Source organism: Oculina patagonica, chromosome 1 (assembly GCF_052425735.1).
Source record: "Oculina patagonica isolate OP01 chromosome 1, crgOcupat, whole genome shotgun sequence".
Lineage (NCBI taxonomy): Eukaryota > Metazoa > Cnidaria > Anthozoa > Scleractinia > Oculinidae > Oculina > Oculina patagonica.
Window position 1 is genome coordinate 44,169,073 of NC_135758.1, and position 21,754 is coordinate 44,190,826.

General features: G+C 38.5%; 1 protein-coding gene across 1 annotated transcript in view; it reads left to right on the forward strand.

Moving 5' to 3' along the window:
* Positions 1-21,754, forward strand: part of LOC144633063 (CUB and sushi domain-containing protein 1-like) — a 62,324-nt gene that overhangs the window by 27,215 nt on the left and 13,355 nt on the right. The window contains exons 42-78 of the mRNA XM_078491839.1: positions 9-182; positions 256-429; positions 534-707; positions 846-1,019; positions 1,270-1,443; positions 2,299-2,472; positions 2,978-3,151; positions 3,332-3,505; positions 4,120-4,293; positions 4,445-4,618; positions 4,937-5,110; positions 5,792-5,965; positions 6,205-6,378; positions 6,821-6,994; positions 7,205-7,378; positions 7,517-7,690; positions 8,222-8,395; positions 8,978-9,151; positions 9,837-10,010; positions 10,150-10,323; positions 10,665-10,838; positions 11,033-11,206; positions 11,362-11,535; positions 12,095-12,268; positions 12,984-13,157; positions 13,505-13,678; positions 14,149-14,322; positions 14,500-14,673; positions 14,905-15,078; positions 15,428-15,601; positions 16,829-17,002; positions 17,339-17,512; positions 18,368-18,541; positions 18,772-18,945; positions 19,761-19,934; positions 20,435-20,608; positions 21,385-21,558. Coding sequence (XP_078347965.1) covers positions 9-182; positions 256-429; positions 534-707; positions 846-1,019; positions 1,270-1,443; positions 2,299-2,472; positions 2,978-3,151; positions 3,332-3,505; positions 4,120-4,293; positions 4,445-4,618; positions 4,937-5,110; positions 5,792-5,965; positions 6,205-6,378; positions 6,821-6,994; positions 7,205-7,378; positions 7,517-7,690; positions 8,222-8,395; positions 8,978-9,151; positions 9,837-10,010; positions 10,150-10,323; positions 10,665-10,838; positions 11,033-11,206; positions 11,362-11,535; positions 12,095-12,268; positions 12,984-13,157; positions 13,505-13,678; positions 14,149-14,322; positions 14,500-14,673; positions 14,905-15,078; positions 15,428-15,601; positions 16,829-17,002; positions 17,339-17,512; positions 18,368-18,541; positions 18,772-18,945; positions 19,761-19,934; positions 20,435-20,608; positions 21,385-21,558 — 6,438 coding nt within the window. The remainder of the gene's footprint in view (positions 1-8; positions 183-255; positions 430-533; positions 708-845; positions 1,020-1,269; positions 1,444-2,298; positions 2,473-2,977; positions 3,152-3,331; positions 3,506-4,119; positions 4,294-4,444; positions 4,619-4,936; positions 5,111-5,791; positions 5,966-6,204; positions 6,379-6,820; positions 6,995-7,204; positions 7,379-7,516; positions 7,691-8,221; positions 8,396-8,977; positions 9,152-9,836; positions 10,011-10,149; positions 10,324-10,664; positions 10,839-11,032; positions 11,207-11,361; positions 11,536-12,094; positions 12,269-12,983; positions 13,158-13,504; positions 13,679-14,148; positions 14,323-14,499; positions 14,674-14,904; positions 15,079-15,427; positions 15,602-16,828; positions 17,003-17,338; positions 17,513-18,367; positions 18,542-18,771; positions 18,946-19,760; positions 19,935-20,434; positions 20,609-21,384; positions 21,559-21,754) is intronic.

The window sequence follows — 21,754 nt, forward strand, 5'->3', positions numbered from 1 at the left end:
ATACTCAGCTAATGACTGTGGGTCCTTGACCGTACCCAGGAACGGTTCTTCCATTGGAAATGAGACAACATATCCAAACAAGATGACATTCAGCTGTGACGAGGGTTTTATTCTGATTGGGTCAGTGATCAGACAGTGTCAAGCAAACAAGACATGGAGTGGACTTGAAACTTCTTGTAAAGGTGAGGCTTTTCTCCAGTCCAGAACACTAAGAAATCCTCTTTATCCTTGACATTTCTTGTTCTTTTCCTAAAGCGATCGACTGTAGGTTCTTGGGTGCGCCATTAAACGGCTCATCATCTGGGGATCTGACAGTGTTTCCAAACACGAAGCGCTTCACATGTGACGCTGGATTTGTTTTGGGCGGCTCTCCTGAGAGAACGTGCCAAGCCCATGGAACTTGGAGTGGAATCAATACCACATGCACAGGTTGAATTAGACAAAGATTTTCATTTCCCTTTTCCAGTTTTTAATATGATGTATGACGTGCAGTAGCCATAATCGTCACATATTTCGTTCTCATTACTTTTTAGCCATCGACTGCGGACAGCCATCTACACCAAAGAATGGTAGTGCGCATGGGGAACTGACAACGTATCCAAACATTTTAAGATTTAAATGTGACGAAGGATTCACACTTCTTGGCTCGACAAGGAGAAAATGCCAAACAAATGGAACGTGGAGTGGTGTGGATCCCATTTGCCAAGGTACATATGTTAGCTATTGTCAATCCGGATATTTGATTTACATGAGAATTTCGTCAACTTAACCATGACGCACTATTCAGGCTGCAACATTTGTATGTATATGGTGCAAACATGATTATTTTCTTATTCTTCTTTTAGCTAATGATTGTGGAAAGCTACTTATTCCTCAAAACGGATCATTGTTCGGGAATAAGACAACTTTCCCTAATTTTGTCACCTTTAGCTGCGACAAGGGGTTTATTTTAAAAGGATCCAAGGTCCGACATTGTCAAGCTAATAAGACATGGACTGGCAAGATAACTTATTGTAAAGGTAAGGAAGGAACTTTAAATGAGCGATATACCAAATCTGTATTTAAGGGTCTTGTTGGGCCTTTCTCATAAGTACTTACTACTGGACTATGTGGAACGAAACTTTATATTGCTTTATGTTTACTGTTGAAATGCGTATTTCAGGTGAAATTTGATGCAAAAACAATCTTTAAACCCGTCATAAAGATCAATCCGTGAGCAATTATCTACAGTGAATCTACAGACTAAAAAACAATGCTTTTCTGTTGCAGCTGTTGACTGTGGTGCTCTGGACCCTCCAAGAAATGGCTCTTTATCTGGCAATTGGACGGTTTTTCCCAACAGTTTACATTTTCAGTGTGATCCGGGTTTTAATCTCAGTGGTTCATCTGTCCGCACGTGCCAGGCAAATGGCACATGGAGTGGTTTGAAGACCTTGTGTAGTGGTAAGGATGGTCATACTTAAAAAAACTGTAAGTTTTACGTCATTGGAAAATTGCATACTTTTCAAGTTCGTTTCGCCGTATTTTCCTTCATTTCTTATACAAACACGTTCTAATTTACCTTCTCTTAGTTTGTACCTACTCCCTAAGAACATATAAATCTAACAGGACACACCGAGGCAGCTAGTTTCCTTGCTGGTTTGGTGCTCGATTCTTTGTCTGCCTAACTGCTTTATGTCGTTAATGTTCTAGCATTTTGCATCGACTACTAGAAATGTACTTCGGAAATCTTTCATAGCTGTTCTTTGATGGCGAGCATCGCGGAGTCGGGCCAAGTTAAAGCTTCCTCGCCACTTTGTCGGATGTTTTTGTAACAAAATGTTAACGGAACGGCAAGCGGTTCTTGTAATGATCCATCGAATTGACTTACTAAAGGATAAAGAGGGATTAATCACGTTATAGCAGAGTAAAGTCACTCACGAATTTTGCTATGATTAAGATTGTGTGGGTTCATGACCAACCTTTCTGATATCGTGGCAAACACACAAACTTACGGTAATGGAAAACAGTTGGACGGACGAATCACAACCGTGATAGGAAATGGAGACTTCCCTTTTGAGGGACTTTTTCTCCCTCTTATCGCTGTTGAGTTTTAATATGAGATGATATCATTTACCATAGAAATTTTGGGAAACGTTGTATTTTTGGCCACTTTAAGAGGGCAACGAACAATGCATGATGTTACAATGATTCGTTTGCAGGTTAGCCTGTTCCAGGCGCTCAGTTTGTTGGGGAGCAGCATGCCTGGAACAGACTATTTGTATTGCTTTTCTTACCGTTTAACGATTTTTCCTCCAGCTATTGATTGTGGAATACTACATCCTCCACAAAATGGTAGCGTTTTTGGTGAAAGGACGACTTATCCAAACATGTTGCAATTTTCATGCGACGAAGGATTTACACTTCACGGATCCAGTGACAGAAAATGTCAAACAAATGGAACATGGAGTGGAACCAAGGCTTTTTGTGAAGGTTAAGATAATTAATTTGTAAAAATTAATGTCCAAACAGCACTTGAGAACCAGTTGTTTTTGGAATAAACAAAAGATATCCAATTATGAAGATGCATTTATTTTAATAAGTTTACGAAAATTCAAGGCAAAATCTTGGCATGCGCGGAAACATTCGTAATCACTTTTGCAGACATCTTCGTTCTTATCGATTATGGCACGTTGAAAGAGCGGCTCAGCGAACATTAAGGGAATAATGCGACATCTCTTCGAAGTTAAGTTGTAGTAAAGGTGAAGAACGAGCGAAGAACGCTCAAACCAAGGATTTGACAAGAAATTTTGACGCACGTCGCAATCTCGGTAATTCGATCACCTATGAATGTGGTCATTCCAAAGGAAAGCTATACTCTGTTACTTCCACGTTTTTGTAGCTTCGAAAATACCCATATCTGTATGGGATACCTGTATTATTTTAATATTGTCACCTTGCATCCCTTTAAAAACGCTTCTCTCTTTTAATCCTTTAGCGAACGACTGTGGGCCTTTGCCGATCCCAATGAATGGCACTTTATCCGGGAATTTAACAACATTTCCCAACACGGTCAACTTTACATGTGATGAGGGTTTTATTCTACAAGGGTCAGCGGTTAGACAATGCCAAGCAGACAAGCACTGGAGTGGAAACGACACATCTTGTAATGGTAAGGAGACTCGTTGGCATTTGTACAATTAAGGGTGTGTCAGCTACGAATTACTTTATGTTCATTGTTTTTATATGAGGAGAAGCTAAAAAATGTGAATGTAACGTTTTCAAAACTATCATCACGTCATGAGTAGTTGTTTATCTTCTACTAAATAGTAATGCACATTGTATTTTGTAGCTTTTGATTGCGGTCCTTTAGACGCTCCAAAAAATGGATCTTTATCTGGCAACCTGACGGTGTTTCCTAATAGTGTACATTTTCAATGCGACAAAGGTTTCTTTCTCAGTGGTTCCTCCATTCGAACTTGTCAGGCAAATGGTACATGGAGTGGATTGATGACTTGGTGCAGTGGTAAGGTTTCTCTGCCTTCTCAAAGTCGTGCATTATACGGCAAATCGTGCATCCAAAACTCTGGCACAACCAATACAAAGCTTTTTTTCTATGTACTAAAGACGTTTAAGGCGACTGTTATAGTAGTGCTTAATACATTGACACTTAAATAAAGTGATTTACTTTATTTATTTTTATTAATTTGTGTAACTTGCAGCAGCAGTGCAAGAACAAAAATGTTTGCGTTGGAATTCAAATCTTTGACGCCATCAAGTTTGCAAAAAAACCCTTCTAATTTAAAATTAACTCCTTCTGGCAAATCGTCCTCCTCAAAACAAGACAAAAAGCGAAAAAAAAAACGATATGGTGCAATAATGGAGATCAGAAGAGAAATACAACAAGGACCTCATAGGAGGTTACTTTTTTTAACAAGACGCCGGATTATTTTCTCTACGCGTCATGTCAGTCGGTATCAGAGAATTTCTAAGATCAGATAAAAAATGGTGTAAGTTTAATAGTTGCTCATCAAGGCAACGATGAAGAGATTTTTAGAATGACGGGCGGACGGACGGTCTATAGAGAACACACAAAACAAACAAAGAGTCAGGGCTGAGCGTTCTTTTGTCTTTATGCAGCTGTTGACTGTGGGAAGCTGCAAACTCCACGAAACGGCAGCATGTTTGGTAAAAACACCACTTATCCCAACATGCTACGATTTACCTGCGATGAGGGGTATACACTTTTTGGATCAAGTAACAGGAAGTGTCAAGCAAATGGAACATGGAGTGGAACCAACGCTTTTTGTCAAGGTAAAAAGGGTGCTTATTCGAAGAGCGTGCTCTTACCAAACAATAAACAGTTTGACAAACTGACTAGCGTGTTATAAGAAGTGTCCTCTTCTTCTTATGGTCTATCACATTCAGGCTGCCTTACGTGTTTTGTATCTTTTGTCTTCATCAGCAAACGACTGCGGCCCTCTATTAGTTCCAATGAATGGCACCTTATCTGGGAATCTAACAACATACCCTAACGAGGTCATCTTTACTTGCGATGAGGGTTTTATCCTGAAAGGATCTGCAGTGAGACGGTGTCAACCTGACAAATACTGGAGTGGCAATGACACATTTTGTGAAGGTTCGTCTGGCTACTTTATTCGCTGTTTTGTAAGCTGAATAGAGTTCAACTGTATGACGGTTAATTTGTGTGGCACTGCCTTGCTTGTAACTGTCGTAAAGTACTAATTTTAAGTATCGTTGAAAATCGATTTTATTATGACGCAAAGAGAATGGTAACGTCTACTATCCTCTTTACGTCTTTGAAGAACTCTTTGACTGAATATCTACAAAGTACAACTTTGATCTGACATGTGGTTGCTTAGCTTAGCTGGTTAGCTTCACTAATCAAAGTTTCCGTCTAAAACTTTTGTATGATTTTCTTTCAATCTGTCTTTAGCTAAAGACTGTGGGCCACTTGCTGTTCTCACTAATGGATCATCAGCAGGATCGGTGACCACTTTCCCAAACAGAATCATCTTTAGTTGTGACGAGGGATTCATCCTGAGAGGGTCTCAAGTCAGGAGATGTCAATCAAACGCGAGATGGAGTGGAAATGAAACATTTTGCGAAGGTAACATTTTAGTTGTAAGGAAACATCTATGAAAAATCAGGTAAATGAGTGTAACACAAGTATCCAAGGCATTAACAAATTTGTTGGAAAAATGTCTAATTGTTCAGGTCAAGAGGAAAAGGGAAAGTTCTTATATTATACTTAAAACTGGTGTTCCTAGTGTAAGCGAAACAGAGAAGAGTGAGGGAAGGGGACCAAATGTTGCTGGTTCCGTACGATGCGGGGCCAGAAGAACTCGTACGTACTCGCGGCCAGCCGTACCTAGTGCCATTGTTCTTCGTTCATGTTGCTCACAGGGTCACTTTTGTTCAATTAGGTGCATTCGCATGGAATGTACATGACATATATGTCCTTAGGGTTAGCATAGCACCTAAACACCTATCTTTGCACGAAACTATAAATGATGTTCGCGTGGTGTAGTCCTTTTTGACCCCTTGAGTTCCCTCTGAGTCCTGATTTAAAACAAGAAACAGAGTTATTTTAACAAACCACGATTTGAATCACAGTTCTTTATTCGCGCTACGTTACTGATTCAGCTCTAGGGTGCTACTACGTTTGTTTTAGTTGGAAATTTCTTCTTCCCCGCCTTCTTTAAATACAGTCCACATTATTTAGTACCTTCTAACCATCGTTTAAAGATAACAAAAAACCTTGGATTGCATTGATCTTTTAAACCATCAGCAAAAGACTGCGGTGGGCTCGTCACTCCAACAAATGGCTCTTTATTTGGCAACCTGACTACATATCCGCACGAGATGGTATTCGCCTGTGACGAAGGGTTTATTTTACAAGGGTCAAATAAACGACAGTGTTTGTCAAGTGGAAACTGGAGTGGAAACGAAACTACTTGTGAAGGTAAATATCAAAAAATATAATGCATGTTGTCGCTATGGTTGACTATGCATTGTTGAAACACAAAACAAAAATAATCGGTTTTATTTTAATTCCCGTTTAAGAACCCTTTTCCGCGGTCCCCCCTTTTTTTTTTTTTTTTTTTTTTTTTTTTTTTCTCTTTCTCCTTTAAAATTGACAAAAAAACCCCACATAATTGTAGGCTAAAGGTTTCCTCACTGACAACGTATGCTTCCTTTTAGCTGAAGACTGTGGTTCTTTACCTATGCCAACCAATGGTTCTGTATCGGGAGAAAAGACAACATACCCAAACCAAATGGCGTTCAGCTGTGACGATGGGTTTATACAAAGGGGCTCAGTAATTAGGAAGTGTCAAGCAAATGGAACATGGAGTGGTTATGCCACATTTTGCGAAGGTAGGTTATCTGTAAAGAAAACTAAAAATTGGTATGGAATAGCGACCCTAAGAAATAGTTGAGACTGTCTTTGGTTGTTCAGGTCAATAAGCTATTTAAACCTGCCCATATTATGAAATAAACAATTCACATAATAACAAACAAATCACACACAGGCCTATGAGCAGAATATTTTACTCGTTCTTATAGCAGGCGAGTAATAAATTTATGGGGCAGAAAATAGGAGGAGGTGTCAACATGAGATTTAAGAGAGTGTACGATCACGGCACTGGCAATAAACTCTACAGCCTCGTAGGGGGAAGGTTTAACAAGGCTTCATATCTCAACTGGTTGAGAAAAAGCGGAAATACCGTTAAGTCTGAGATTTCCATCTGCTTTTAAAGTAGCTGAAAATTCATAAGTTGCTAGTCAAATCTTTAGTTTGTCGTTTACTTTCTTTCAGCCAAGGATTGTGGTCCTCTGCATGCACCTGTCAATGGTTCCTCCACTGGAAATTTGTCCACCTTCCCTAACAAGGTATTGTTTCAGTGCGATGAAGGATTCATTTTAAAGGGTTCGGAAATAAGACAGTGCCAGGCTAATGGACTATGGACTGGAAACGAGACTACTTGCGAAGGTGAGAGTAAAAAAATGCGTTACTGACAGCAATTCCACTAAGATCGGTCATGATGTGAACTACCTAGTACATTGGTCTCGCATTCCAGATGGGAACACGCGCCCCGAGTTGTAGTTGATCTTAGCTTTGTTTTAATAGGTTAGCTTATTTCAAGTATTTGGCAGACATAGCCCTTTGAGGTTATCTGATATTGTCTTACATCTTTTTTAGCGGTTGACTGTGGTCGCCTTCAATCTCCATTAAATGGGTCGTTATCTGGTAATCTATCGGTGTACCCTAACAGTGTCCGATTGTGGTGTGATCCAGGATTTGTTATGCATGGCCCTTCATTTCGAACGTGCCAATCCAATGGAATATGGGACGGCTTTGAAACATTTTGTAAAGGTAAGACTGGTAAAATATTTTTTTTAGTCACTTTATATGGCAGTAAATCAATCTGTTGTCGAAAAGTCTCCCATTAGGCGTATATTGAGTTTATTACTGCTAAATTGTTTTATGGTTATTGTGATATTTTCATTTAAGCCATTGACTGTGGTGAGCTGCATGTCCCTCGAAATGGCACGATGGTTGGTAATGAAACAACATACCCAAACACCGTGAAGTTCAGTTGTGATGAAGGCTTCATCTTGGTCGGATCTTGGATAAGGGAATGTCAAACAAATGGTACATGGAGTGGCAACGAAACGGAATGCCAAGGTTTGATCATCCTTGCTTTTTTTTCTCAGACACTTACTCTACAATACAATACAATACAATAGTCGTTTATCGTGTCTACACTTGCAATAAGGTGTGCATTCCAGAAATGTCCCCAGCTTTTTATAGGTATTCCACCTAAATTAGTAAAAAAAAAAATAATAATAAAAATAATAATAATATATGAATAAATAAATAAAAATATATATATAGATAATAAAATAAAATATATAAAATTTTTATTATATATAAATATTTAAAAAATAAGCAAAAAAAAAAAAAAAACTTTAAATCTATAATGGTTATTATGTACAACATTACAAGACTTCGTTAAATGGGTTTTTCCCATGAATATCAATTTCATTATAGCAGCGAACATTATCGAAATATGTTACCAAACCATGATTACCAGAAAAAAACACACTTACACCGACCTAATAAAGAACATACTGATTTTGGAGTAGGGTTTGGATCCGCGATTAAGTTGGACATCTTGTGTAGAATTTAAATAAACATTTATGTTATTTATTGCAGCACAAGATTGTGGTCCCCTTGCACTCCCAGCAAATGGGTCTTCTATTGGCAAACTGACAGTTTTTCCAAACAAGATCGTATTTAGTTGTGATGAAGGATTTATTCTCAGGGGTTCTGATATCAGGCATTGCAAGGCAAACGGAACATGGAGTGGAAATCAGACATTTTGCGAAGGTTGTTACTGTTGTTTGTTTACTTGTTTTAGTACTATCTCTTTTAAGTTTCTCTCTAAAATATGTCAATGTATCTTTGATCACTTACTATTATCATCAGTTTTATTGAATTTACATTTTTTGTCATACATATAGACCTCTTTCATAAATGGCGAGCATAATAATTATTCTTTTGTGCACTGCAATAAGCCCCTAGCCCGTTTTTGACTAAAAATTCTTTTGTTTTACATGTTGACGAGGCAGGAAGGCATTATGACAAAAAGAAAATAGACCCGCCATGAAAGAGTCTATTAGACGTGTCTATGTTGTTTAGCATCTCGTAAATGCAGTGACGCAACATCCCCTGCATTTTTGCCCCTTTCACCAGTCGATTCACTTAAATGAAACCAAGGGGTGTGAGGAAAAAGAAAATATTTTTTACTACCTTATGACTTTAAAAAACTGCAAAATTAATGGCACCATTGCAACCATCAACTCCAGCTTTCTGGTGTAATTATTACATATCCTCCATAAATGAGACGTGATCCTCGAAATTATTTATTTACGAATTCATTTAAGTTGTTTACATTCACTTCTTTTTTAGCTGTCGACTGTGGTCCTTTGTCTGCTCCCATAAACGGCTCCTCTTCTGGCGACTCAACAGTGTTCCCTAATAGCCTGCAATTTAACTGTGACCCTGGATTCATTCTTAATGGATCCACTATAAGAACGTGTCAGCCAAATGGGACATGGAGTGGTTTTCCAACCGTGTGTAGTGGTAGGTTTAAAGTGAACACCAATAAAGCGTGAACATGGCTGCTGCATACATGTTCTTTTTTGCTATATACGCCGCTGCTATTGACTCACACCCTCGATACCTCATACCGTTCGCCATAGGACCCATACTGCTTGCGATGGCTCAATCAAACCGGTGCCGTACGCGTCACAACTTCGAAGTTAAATGTTCTTCCACATCAACAACTTCCATTCTATCATCTACCACTTTCGACATCCAATTTCACCTGTTTTCGTTCGTAACCGCGTCTGCCAGCGCAGTTATTAACAATGGCACACCAACAACATCTGTTACATGCTGCTACAAAAATGCACTCGTTCTTGCTCGCAAAACATTTTCTCTGAATAAATGTCATTTTTTCTCCATTCAAAGTTTCTCATGCACACTCTTTTCCCTCGCATACTTTTGCATTCGAGATATATTGATTCATTCGTAGTGATCAAATGGGCTGACGGACGAACGGCTTAAATATATCATTCATTTTACTTTTTCATAATTTATTTTCTCTAGTCAATCAATTAATTGAATTTTGAACCAATATTAATATGCTAAAGGTTTTTGTACCTATTAGTATTGTTCAATTTTTTTTTGCAAACGAACTTTGCAACTAAGGTATATATCTTTCTGTGGCGATGTGTCCTTTGTTTTTTGTGATATCGCTTTTTAGCTGTTGACTGTGGTCAGCCTCAGCCTTTACAAAATGGAAGTATCATCGGAGAAAAGACAGTGTATCCACATTTTGTTTATCACACCTGTGACGAAGGATTCATTCTTCGTGGCTCCCCAAATATAAAATGCCAAACAAATGGAACTTGGAGCAAGACTACAAGCTTTTGTGAAGGTAAAGACCATGTAAATGGTATTTAACTATCTGGACTTTCTTTCTTTCCTGCGAATATGGTTGATGGTTCACTATAGAGAGAACCTAGACATTTTTATTCTGCATACTGATCTTCTATGCCTTTACCTTTTCCGTACAGCTAAGGATTGCGGTACTCTTGCTGTACCTATGAATGGATCTATTACTGGAAGGGAAACAACTTTCCCAAATGAAGTGAATTTTAGTTGCGATGAAGGTTTTCTCTTAAATGGATCCACGGTCAGGCGTTGTCAAGCCGATGGTTCTTGGAGTGGCACTGAGGCGTCATGTGAAGGTGAGACTTGATTCCTATCAATTAATTGTGACCAACGTATCTTTACAGATTTTTAAAGGAAAAAAATGGAGTTTCCTGTATTATCCGTTGCTAACTATTATATTTATAATAGAAGAGATTTTAAACATTAAAAACAAGAGACTCTAGGGAATGGATTGCCAATTCAACAGTTATTGGTAAATGGAATCCAAGTAATATTTTTAAAACTTCTTATTAGGTGCAGTGATCATTGCCTATCACAACTATGCCCATTGTGTAGAGAACTGCATGTAGTAGATGACTCACAATTAATGTCAATGCTGTTCAGCCCATTTTTAAATGCTTTTGAACATTCTTTGTAGCTGTCGACTGTGGTCTTTTAGCTGTTCCCATGAACGGCTCGTCTTCTGGTGACTCTACAGTGTTTCCCAATAGCGTTTTATTTCACTGTGATCCTGGATTCATTCTGAGTGGATCGTCCAAAAGATCTTGTCAGCCTAATGGAACATGGAGTGGTTTGTCAACCATCTGTACTGGTAAGTTTCGGATAAACCTTGCTTGACAAACGTGGTCAGGGTTTAATCATAGAGGCCAAGCCATGCCATAACTACCAAAAGTTTATATTTAACTGACCACACACCTGCTTGCTTCTGCAAACACATACTAGCTTGTATAAATAATACTACAATACAACGTCTAACCATTAAAATTTATTTATTTATTTATTCAGCAAAAGATTGTGGACCCCTGGCAGTCCCGAACAACGGATCTTCTCTTGGTAACCTCACAATCTTTCCAAACAAGATCCACTTTGGTTGTGACGAAGGATTTAATCTCAGGGGCTCTCATACCAGGCATTGTCAGGCAAATGGAACGTGGAGTGGAAAACAGACATTTTGCCAAGGTTGTATGATGTTTCTTTTTCGGCTTGGCCTAAGTTGTGTTTGTTGCTAAATTTCTTTCTCTTACTTCAGGATTTGGTTTCAGATAACACATTGCTTCTTTTTCAAAATATACCAGACGTTTCAGATAATTATTTTTCTATGAACTTATTTCTAGCTGTTGACTGTGGTCCTTTATCTGTTCCCGTGAACGGCTCGTCTTCTGGTGACTCTTCAGTGTTCCCTAACAGTTTACTATTTAACTGTGACCCTGGATTCATTCTGAGTGGATCCACTATAAGAACGTGTCAGCCAAATGGAATATGGAGCGGTTTTTCGACCGTATGTGGCGGTAGGTCTGAAGCACAAATTACAACAAAATAATAAATTCATCTTTCTTCGACAGAAGTTTTTTTTGGTCCTGATTTGTTTGTTATTTGCTTTTTGAGTTGCAAAAAACGTGGGGAAAACATTTTTTTTTCTGAAGTTTAAATGTAAACGCCTTTTGAGTTTTTCCATCGGCGAGTAGCGATTGGAGAATGGTGAATTGCGAGTAGTCTAATTGTTTTAGTGGACACTCTAAAGGCTTGTAGTCCACAACTCAAGAATTTTTGCTTCCGGTGCGCGGTTGTGTTCTATCAGCGAATAGAAAACAGTAGGAGAAACAATCAGATTCGCTCGATTTTCAATAGGACACGACAAAGTATCTACTTAAAAGGTGAATTATCATCGAGTGTCTTGTGAAATGGTTCCGAATGTCAGTTTATTGTTAGACAAAAAATAACGCAAACAGTCCATTTTGTACCTCTTCAGTTTATTTTCATCGGATGTCCTCGAATCATTGATTGACCAACGCATCCGTAGATGGTAAGCTACACATGCAACTAAACGCGATTCGTCCCTTTTTCTAGCTGTGGACTGCGGCCCTTTATCTGTTCCCATGAACGGCTCCTCTACAGGTAACATCACAGTGTTCCCCAATAGTGTCCAGTTTAACTGTGATCCTGGATTCATTCTCAATGGATCAATCATCAGAATGTGCCAGGCTAATGGGACATGGAGTGGATTTCAAACTCTGTGTAATGGTAGGTCAAGAAACAAAAAATAAAAAAACGTTTTGAAGATCTTCAGACACCTCATTTGAAGACTTAAAACACAAACGCTTATTATTGCTGCGGTCTACACTCACTGACGTCACATAAAGAAGGTCATTCTCTTCGCCATCGATTTCGATTCTTTTACTCGATACTGCTCTTTACGTATTTTATTGTCAGCGGTTGCTGTTACTGCAGTAGTTAGCCTTTTGGTCACTGGATACATAAGGCAAGTCTTATACCGTCAATGGACGCTGCTATGTGTTTTCCTCAAATCCGGACTGTGCTTCGTATTGACCGTAAATTGTCAACGTTTATCCCGTCGTATGAACACGTATTTCCAGTTCTTTTTTGGCTAAAATAAGGTAGGACGAACAGGCGGACGGATGGACGGACGATTATCATTTAAATCATCATGATTATCATCATCCATCATCATCATCATCCAAAGAATAATTTTCCTTTCTTCCCTCTATTAATTAACCATAACCCTTATAATTTTGTTTGTACAGTCAACCTCGTTTAGCGGACACGCTCGGGGCGTCGTTTAGTGTCCGTTACAGTGAGAGTCCGTATAGGGGAGTCATTCCAGTCAAACCTTATTCCCCGGGGACAGGATTTGTCCGTAAGGAGTCCGCAATAGGGGGTGTCCGCAAGGCGAGAGTTGACTGTATATGTAAGTTTTCGTGTGTGATATTTCCTTTAGCTGTCGACTGTGGTCAGCCCCAGCCATTACAGAATGGAAGTATCATTGGGGAAGAGACAGTGTATCCAAACTTTATGACTTACATTTGTGATGACGGATTCATCCTCCGTGGCTCTCCTAGAATACAATGTCAGACTAATGGAACATGGAGCAAAACGTCAAGCTTTTGCCAAGGTATATGTTAACAAGTTAGGTAGCTGCAGGATCATCTTGTTTTAATTTACTCATTTTTTTCTAGACAAAGAAAGCAACGATGGGCATGTTCCATGCATAACTGACGGATTGCAGTCAAAATATTGGTAGTTGAAAATGTTTACCACCAACTGTTCATGGCAAATTTATTTGAAATGACGCTTGTATGTTTAGGGTTTGTAAAGGTGGTCCATAATAATAATTGGTGTTTATGCGTCATGCTACCAAAATACCTCTCATACAACCAAGAGCCATAAAACAACATGTTACTCATTACCAAATGAATAGAATTTAGACAACGGGTACGCTTATTCCTTTCTTTCTTATAGCTAAGGACTGTGGTGCCCTTGCCGTGCCTCTGAACGGTTCTATCAATGGACGGGAAACAACGTTCCCGAATGAAGCTACTTTTAGCTGCGATGAAGGATTTATCTTGAATGGATCAACTGTCAGGCGTTGTCAGGCGAATGGAACTTGGAGTGGTGTTGAGACCTCGTGCCATGGTGAGATAGTCAGATCTCAACATACACAATAGAACACAACTATTACCCTCTCACATTTTATTTTCGCTTAAGAAGGTGGAAAGCTCGGGCAAAAGAAAAACCGCGGGGATTGAACGAACACGAACGGTTTTTGTGGGGGGGGGGGGGGGGGGGTGGGTAAAGACAATTCACTTTTCTTCTCGTGCTTCGCGGCCTTTCTCGCGCCTTCGCATGACTGCAAAAAAAAAACCTGTGAACAAAATATATTGAATTGTAATTTCGTTTTTCAATTAGATTTAGAATCAGACTTTTGTTTTTAGTTAAACAGAATCGGTTGTTTGCCTTATCCAATCAGAAAACAATCACATATCACTGACATCTTCGTGACAATTTATGTGAGGCGTGATTTTATGTGACGAATTTGTGGCTTATCAAGTTTGTGTTTCATATCGTTCTGTTGACGTTTCCTATTTGATTATATTTTCTTGTAGCCGTCGATTGTGGTCCTTTGTCAGTTCCCATGAACGGCTCGTCTTTGGGTGACACAACAGTGTTCCCAAATAGTGTTCTATTTAAATGTGATGCTGGATTTAACCTGCATGGATCCTCTTCGAGAACGTGCCAATCAAATGGAACTTGGAGTGGCTCGGCCACCGCATGTGTTGGTAGGTTTTTAGCAAAAAAGAAATAAGTATATCAACTCTGCTTCGCCAAACGTTATTTTTTTATCAGATGCCACACTTTTTCTTTTTACAAAAAGACCATTCTTCGCAGAAACAATATAATTTCTTTCGGTAACAGGCACGTCAGCTTTAACCGACATTGTTTTAATTTTTGTTCAGCAAAAGATTGCGGTCCTCTGGCTGTCCCAACGAATGGTTCCTCTATTGGTAATCTGACAGTCTTCCCAAACAAGATCTTATTTGGCTGTGATGAAGGATTTCTTCTCAAAGGCTCTTACGTCAGGCATTGTCAGGACAATGGGAACTGGAGTGGAAATCAGACATTTTGTGAAGGTTGTTGATGTTCAGTTACTGTTTATGTGATTGCAAGTTTCAAGTGGAACAATACTGTTTAGTCGAGAATTTAAAACTACGAATGCAGTGTTCAAGTTGCTAGTTTGAGGAGGATTGATAGTGACGGTTTAGCAGATTTGACAGTCACTAAAAATGCGTAGTTCACAAGCTAGCAAAATAAACCAGCACGTTTCGGTCCTGAATATATTCCCTTTTCTAAATGTTTTTTAGCTATCGACTGTGGTCCTTTATCGGTTCCCACAAACGGCTCGTCTGTTGGTGACTCCACTGTGTTCCCCAATAGTGTTCAATTTAACTGCGATCCTGGATTTATTCTCAGTGGATCCTACAAGAGGACGTGTCAGGCAAATGGTACATGGAGCGGTTCGCTAACTCAATGCAGTGGTAGGTTAGAAGCAAACATTTGCTGTCATCGGAAGACTGTTTTGTTTTTTGTTAGTAAACTCATCAGACGTTCCTATGGACAACAGTCACCTTTTGCGTTATAATGTCATTACCTGGACCTTTGGCTGTTAATCATATGGATCTACGATATTTAAATTAAGTCACGTTCATGATTGTCTATCCCAAGCTCTTATATTTACTCCAAATCGAAAAATCATAAGAAACAAGAAATTGGTAATATAATTATCGCCAATAAGTTAAATTAATTAAAGTAGATTAAATAACGTCATCAGATAAATGTACGTAACATGTGCAAACCCGGTTCCGAATTTGTCTACATTTTTTCTAGCCGTCGACTGTGGTCCTTTATCTGTTCCCATGAATGGTTCCTCTTCCGGTGACTCCACGGTGTTCCCTAATCATGTACAATTTGACTGCGATCCTGGTTTCATTCTGAATGGTTCCAAGACGAGGACGTGTCAAGCTAACGGAACGTGGAGTGGATTTCAAGCCCTTTGTAGTGGTAGGTTTTGAGGAAAGCATTCAAAAACGGAAGAACATCTTGTTAAACTGTACGTGTTCATTATCGGTATAAACGTAATATTTCGGGGCTGTCATGAAATAGTGGTATTGTCTCGCATAAATCGCAGCGTCAACAATGCTTCTTTGATTGCGCCTACGTTTTATTAAGAAGACCGATGAAGACCGATGTCAGCTGCTTAAATGGCCTACTCTAATGATTCAATTTAGCGCCCGGGGCGCTTTTTTTTTTTGGGGGGTTTTTGGGGTTTTTTTTTTTAAAAAATTTTTTTTTTTTTTTTTTTTTTTTTAAATTTGGGGGGGAAGGGGGGGGTAAAAAAGGGGGGGGGGGGGGGGGGGGGGGGGGTCTGACCGTAGAATATATTTATCTTTAGTTGAATGTTATAAGATTGTTTTTGGTTTTTATCATCTGAAATTTGAAGACTTTTTCGAATTCGCCACAACAAATTGTACGAGAACTAATCATCCGTACAAACTCTATATCGAACTACCAGACTAAATTGTTACAAACATTCTTTTTTTTATTAGAATAGTTAAGCTATGGAATAATTTACCAAGAGACGTAGTGGAGGCTGATAGCCTCCAGCTTTTTAAATCAAAGCTTAAATTATATCTAAATTTTTAATTTTAAAGGATTTTAGTTTTTATATAATTTCTGTATTTTTGTATTTTTTTAGGGAGTTTTTTATATAGGGTTAACCTCGTAACGTCCTTTTCTAGATGCCTTTTTTTTTCTTTTTGTTTTTACTTGTAACTTTGCGTCTTGAATAAAGAATGTATGTTATGTATGTTATGTTAAGAACATTCTCGAGATTATCCATTTCGATGGTGTCATTCGACACCGCCTTTTAGCTTGTTTCGTGGTACTCAAAGATACACATTTCTTCTTTCATTTTCAGTGTACGTAGATTATTTTCTCACGTTGATGTCATGACACTTTACGTAATTTACTTGTCTTCTCCGTTAAGCCTCATTTTCTCTGCCTTTCTTTACCGATTCTTTAAGTTCGAATGGGAAGACGGACGAACGATCGCCCTTTTTGGTGCACAATTGTGGCAACTTTAATTGATTTAAATCTAATTAATTCTTTTATACACATTTAATTTGATTTTTTTTTTTAATTTTTAATTTTTATACATCTAATTTGATTTGTGAGGTGTTCATGATTTTATTACGCTTTGTTTCTTGTTTTGTGTCATGTTTCTTGCAGCTGTTGACTGTGGTCGGCCTCAGCCGTTACAGAACGGGAGTACCACCGGAGAAAATACAGTGTATCCAAATTTTGTAAATCACGTTTGTGATGAAGGATTCATCCTTCGTGGCTCTCCTAAAATAGAATGTCAGGCAAATGGAACATGGAGCAAAACCTTAAGCTTTTGTCAAGGTATAGGAGGGGAGGTGTTAAATCTAACCAGAATTTAGTTGAATTTCTGAAGCAAATAGGAATTTTATGCGGTGATCGTGAGCCTTTTAAAGGATATTTAATTGCGACAAGGGTTATCAGATTTAAGTCATACCACTTATGGTGAGAGATCTGCTCTTGTTAGTCGAGTATGTTAAAGCTGTTTATGATTATTTTCCCCTGAATGTTTGGATGATCTGGATGGAACCTGTCCAAAAAATTTCGTTGCTTAACGTTTTCAGTTCTTATGTAATCAGAATTAAAGAAAAAGAGCTTTACGAAAGCTTTATCACAGCCATTTGCCTTTCTTTTCTACAGCTAAAGACTGTGGTACTCTACGTGTTCCTTTAAATGGTTCTTTGACTGGGCGTGAAACAACTTTCCCGAATGAAGTTACTTTTAGCTGCGATGAAGGATTTATTTTAAATGGATCATCAGTGAGGCGTTGTCAATCTAATGGATCGTGGAGTGGTATTCAGACATCTTGCGAAGGTGAGGTTGCTCTCATGCTTGGACAAACGTTTCACGGTTATTTTGCCTCATCCAGCAAAGCTAGCCAACATAGTTGATTATAATAAATAATATGGCTCTGGCATTTCACTTTCGAATTTCGTAAATTAAACGGATCGAACAAAAAAAAGAAACTGAAAATGGAACAAGCTGTACAGAACAGTTTCTATTCCCGTCTAAATTAATATGTTGGTATGGATTTTAGTGTTTTTTTTAGCCGAAGAACGGTGTTTCTGGTAAGTCGGGAGCTCATGGCTGCTCTTGTTTTACTTACGTATACCATCTATCTTAAGCGAAGACCTCTGAATTTGACAAGGTGTAAAGAGACCGCGCAACAAAATGACACAAAGCACCTCTTCTCTGTCTTGTTCCATTCTCTTTTCTTTTCTCGTCTTAGGCGCCATATATATACATATTTACATAGATAATTAATAGGCGCATTATATAATACATATTTACATAGATAATTAAATAGATATTAACATCCAGACCTCAGTTCTGAGAGAGCAACAAGAAATATACACAGCTCCCAATGTAGAGCACTATTCTGGATCAAACGGTGATCAGCACTTGTATTACATAGATAATTATTATTTTTTTCTTACAATTTTGCGCACGCACACATTTTAACGAGCGCGCGCCCAGGTGTCGCGTGGTAAATAAGTATTTTTTGTTGTTATTGTCAGTAATCAGTTCTATTCTAAAAAACTGAAAATGTCTTCGGATAAGAGATGATCTTTGAAATGTCTTCGTTTAGCTAGCAAGAATAGTTTCCTTATAAAGCATACTCAATTCATTTCTAATCATAGTCCTTTTCTTCCTTTTACTTATTTCCAGCTGTGGATTGTGGTCCTCTATCTGTTCCCACGAACGGCTCATCTGCTGGTGACGCCACAGTGTTTCCAAATAGTGTACTATTTGAATGTGATCCTGGATTCACCCTCAATGGATCATCCAAGAGGTCTTGCCAGCCGAATAGAACGTGGAGTGGGCTTACAACCGTATGTGTTGGTGAGTTGAAAACGCAAATTTTATATACTTTACCACGCCTGTTCGTTACGTTGTTTTTGTTGTTGTTGCGTTAAGATTTGATTTTCTCAATTTAAATCTTATGCAATTGACTTTCGTTCACAAAGAAGGCCAACCGTTTGACTGTGTGGTGACTACTGTATCAGTACACATATGTAGCAACTGAAATCGCCCGGCAAGTGTTAAGATAACATAATATCATTTTTATTCAGCAAAAGATTGCGGTGCCTTGGCAGTACCAACAAACGGTTCTTCTACTGGTGATTTGACAATCTTTCCAAACAAGATCGACTTTAGTTGTGATGAAGGGTTTAATCTCCTGGGATCTCGGACCAGGCATTGTCAGGCAGATGGGACGTGGAGTGGAAATCAGACATACTGCGAAGGTAGCAGTCCTTTTTTTCTGTTTTCTTTTTTTTTTTTATGTCTTTTGAAGTGGTTTAATGAAATATTATCTACTTAACTCTTAACGGTATAATTTCTCAGAGATCGCCGCAGTTATGTATACAACTTAAGCATTTGCAAAACAAAAATCAAGCTAGCTCGCGTTCCATTACCATAAACTCTGTGATACCGGTACATGCCTGAATTTTTTCCGGCTTTATACTCGCAGTTGCTTTAGTTGCGTTCAGAACTGAATGCCGTGACGATCTTTCATTTTCCTCTTTTTGTTTTGCATTAAAAAAATGCAATACTCACCGAGTAAAATAAAAAGTACGCTGAAATTTATCTTTATCGTTTCCATACATGCCATCTCGGGATTATACGATCAGAGGAGCCGCCAACAATTAACCCTACTAAGGAGAACTCTGAGCTTTAACCTACAATATTCATTTTTAAGCGATGACGTCATCGCTTTAATGCAGGCACCCGTCGCCGGATCCGTTTAGCGCAATTGAACAGAAATATTTAACTTAATAACAAGAATCGCCGGAGAACACAAAAAAATCCAGAAGGAACATAATTATAAAAAAAAATTTTTTTTTTTATATATTTCCCCGGGGGGCCCCCTAAAAAAAAAAAAAAAAAAAAAAAAAAAAAAAAAAAAAAAAAAAAAAAAATTTTTGAAGATGATTTCGAAACATTTCATGCATGCATATGAGGCTTACCTGTTCCAAAAAAAAAATGAAATTTGTGAAGAACCTAAACCAGCTGAGGTCCAGGTCCTAATTCAACTTATTTTATTGAACGTATTTTCTAGCTGTCGACTGTGGTTCTTTATCTGCTCCCATAAACGGCTCATCTTCTGGTGACTTAACAGTGTTTCCCAACAGTAAACTGTTTAGCTGTGACCCTGGGTTCATTCTCAATGGATCCACTATCAGGACGTGTCAGGCTAATGGGACATGGAGTGGGCTCACACCCATATGTGTCGGTAGGTTTTTTAGCAAAAATATAATATATCTGGCTTTGCTGAGCGTGTTTTTTTGGAGGGTGCCGTGAATCTATCAAAAAAGCGTTGCAGGATACCCCGCACTAGTAATAATGTACGTTGGGAAATCGTTAATTGATAGATTATTTCAGTGCCAATTTAGCAACAAATGTTGCAAGACTCGTCTATGAGAGAAATACCACGACGTGACGAGACTTTTAGGTCGTGCCCCTTCTATTTCTTAGAAGTAAACAAATATTGTCCTTTAATTGGGTCCATAAATACGTAGCAGGGCACATTTACAAGTATTAAACGTTCTTTTATATAGAACTTTCGAGTTAGAAATTGAATATGAATGACAGTGCAAGCCGCTATAAGAATAGTTACGTCCGCCGCCCGACGGGCAGGAGTAAGGTGTTCCCATAATGGTGTCCCAGAAGACACTCACTACAAATGGTTCACTTACAAACTATTAAAACGTTATTCGTTCCTCTTGGTTCTAGCTGTCGACTGTGGTCCTATATCTGTACCCACAAACGGCTCCTCTTCTGGTGACTCCACAGTGTTCCCTAATAATGTGGTATTTATGTGTGACCCTGGATTTATTCTCAATGGATCCACTCTAAGAACATGTCAGTCAAATGGAACATGGAGTGGTTTTCCTACCGTATGTAGTGGTAGGTTTGAAGCTCGGACAGCAATGCTGTTATTTTAAAACGTCAAGCTTCAGGACTGTCGTTAAGTTTTTGAGCAGCCGTTACATTGAAGTTATCACTCGTAGCACTTCGCTCTGTACGCAAATGTAACATAACACCAATCGACTTCTTCACCTGTAACATCGACTGAACTCATGCAGTCGTACAAAAAGACAACAACAACAATCCAACAACTTCGATACTGGTATTCGATATACTGTCTTATCTATTTTCACTCTCAAACGCGAGCCTTGGGCACTTTTGGTCAGTGTTCGGCAAGTAACCGGATTTGTGCCCAGAAGTTGAGAACCATGTTCTTTCTTCTTTCGTATCTATCTCGTGTCGACATTTTAGTTTTGTTCTCGTCTTTGTGTTTGTATAGTATTCAGTATCACTCGGTTCCATAAACAGCTGTACCAAGAAATTTAAATTGACCGTAAATGCTTTTTTGTCCAACGGGCTGACGGACGGACGAACGATTATGTTCTGTCATCGATTAAATCGTTACCCTCTATTGTAAAAAATATTGTTTAATATCTTTATCATTTATTTTAAGCATTTTGCCTACATACAATACCTACAGTACATACAATATTAAAAGCAAATTTACTTTAATATAAACATTACACTAATTAGCTTACTTTTTCCTCTCAATTTTGCTGTTAACATAAGAAGCCTGTTGATAAGCTTTTCCCTGTGAAAGAGATATATAATGTTATTACGCTTTGTCCCTTGTTTCGTTTGATGTTCCTTTCTAGCTGTTGACTGTGGTCGGCCCAAGCCTTTACAGAATGGTAGTATCATCGGGGAACATACAGTGTATCCAAATTATGTCTCCCACATTTGCGACAACGGATTCATCCTTCGCGGCTCCCCTAAGATACAATGTCAAACAAATGGAACATGGAGCAAAACCTCAAGCTATTGCGAAGGTATGGAACAATGCAAACTTCAATTGTTAAAGATACAAGGATGGGTTGGAAATGACCAAAAGGCCATAAGTCGTCGTCTTAAATAGGTGACAGATATAAACATGATAATAAAGCCTTTATTTAAGGTTGTATAAGACTGTTAGCTTATTAGGACCTCTAAATAAAGAAAGAAATATCAATAAAAGAAATTCTACTA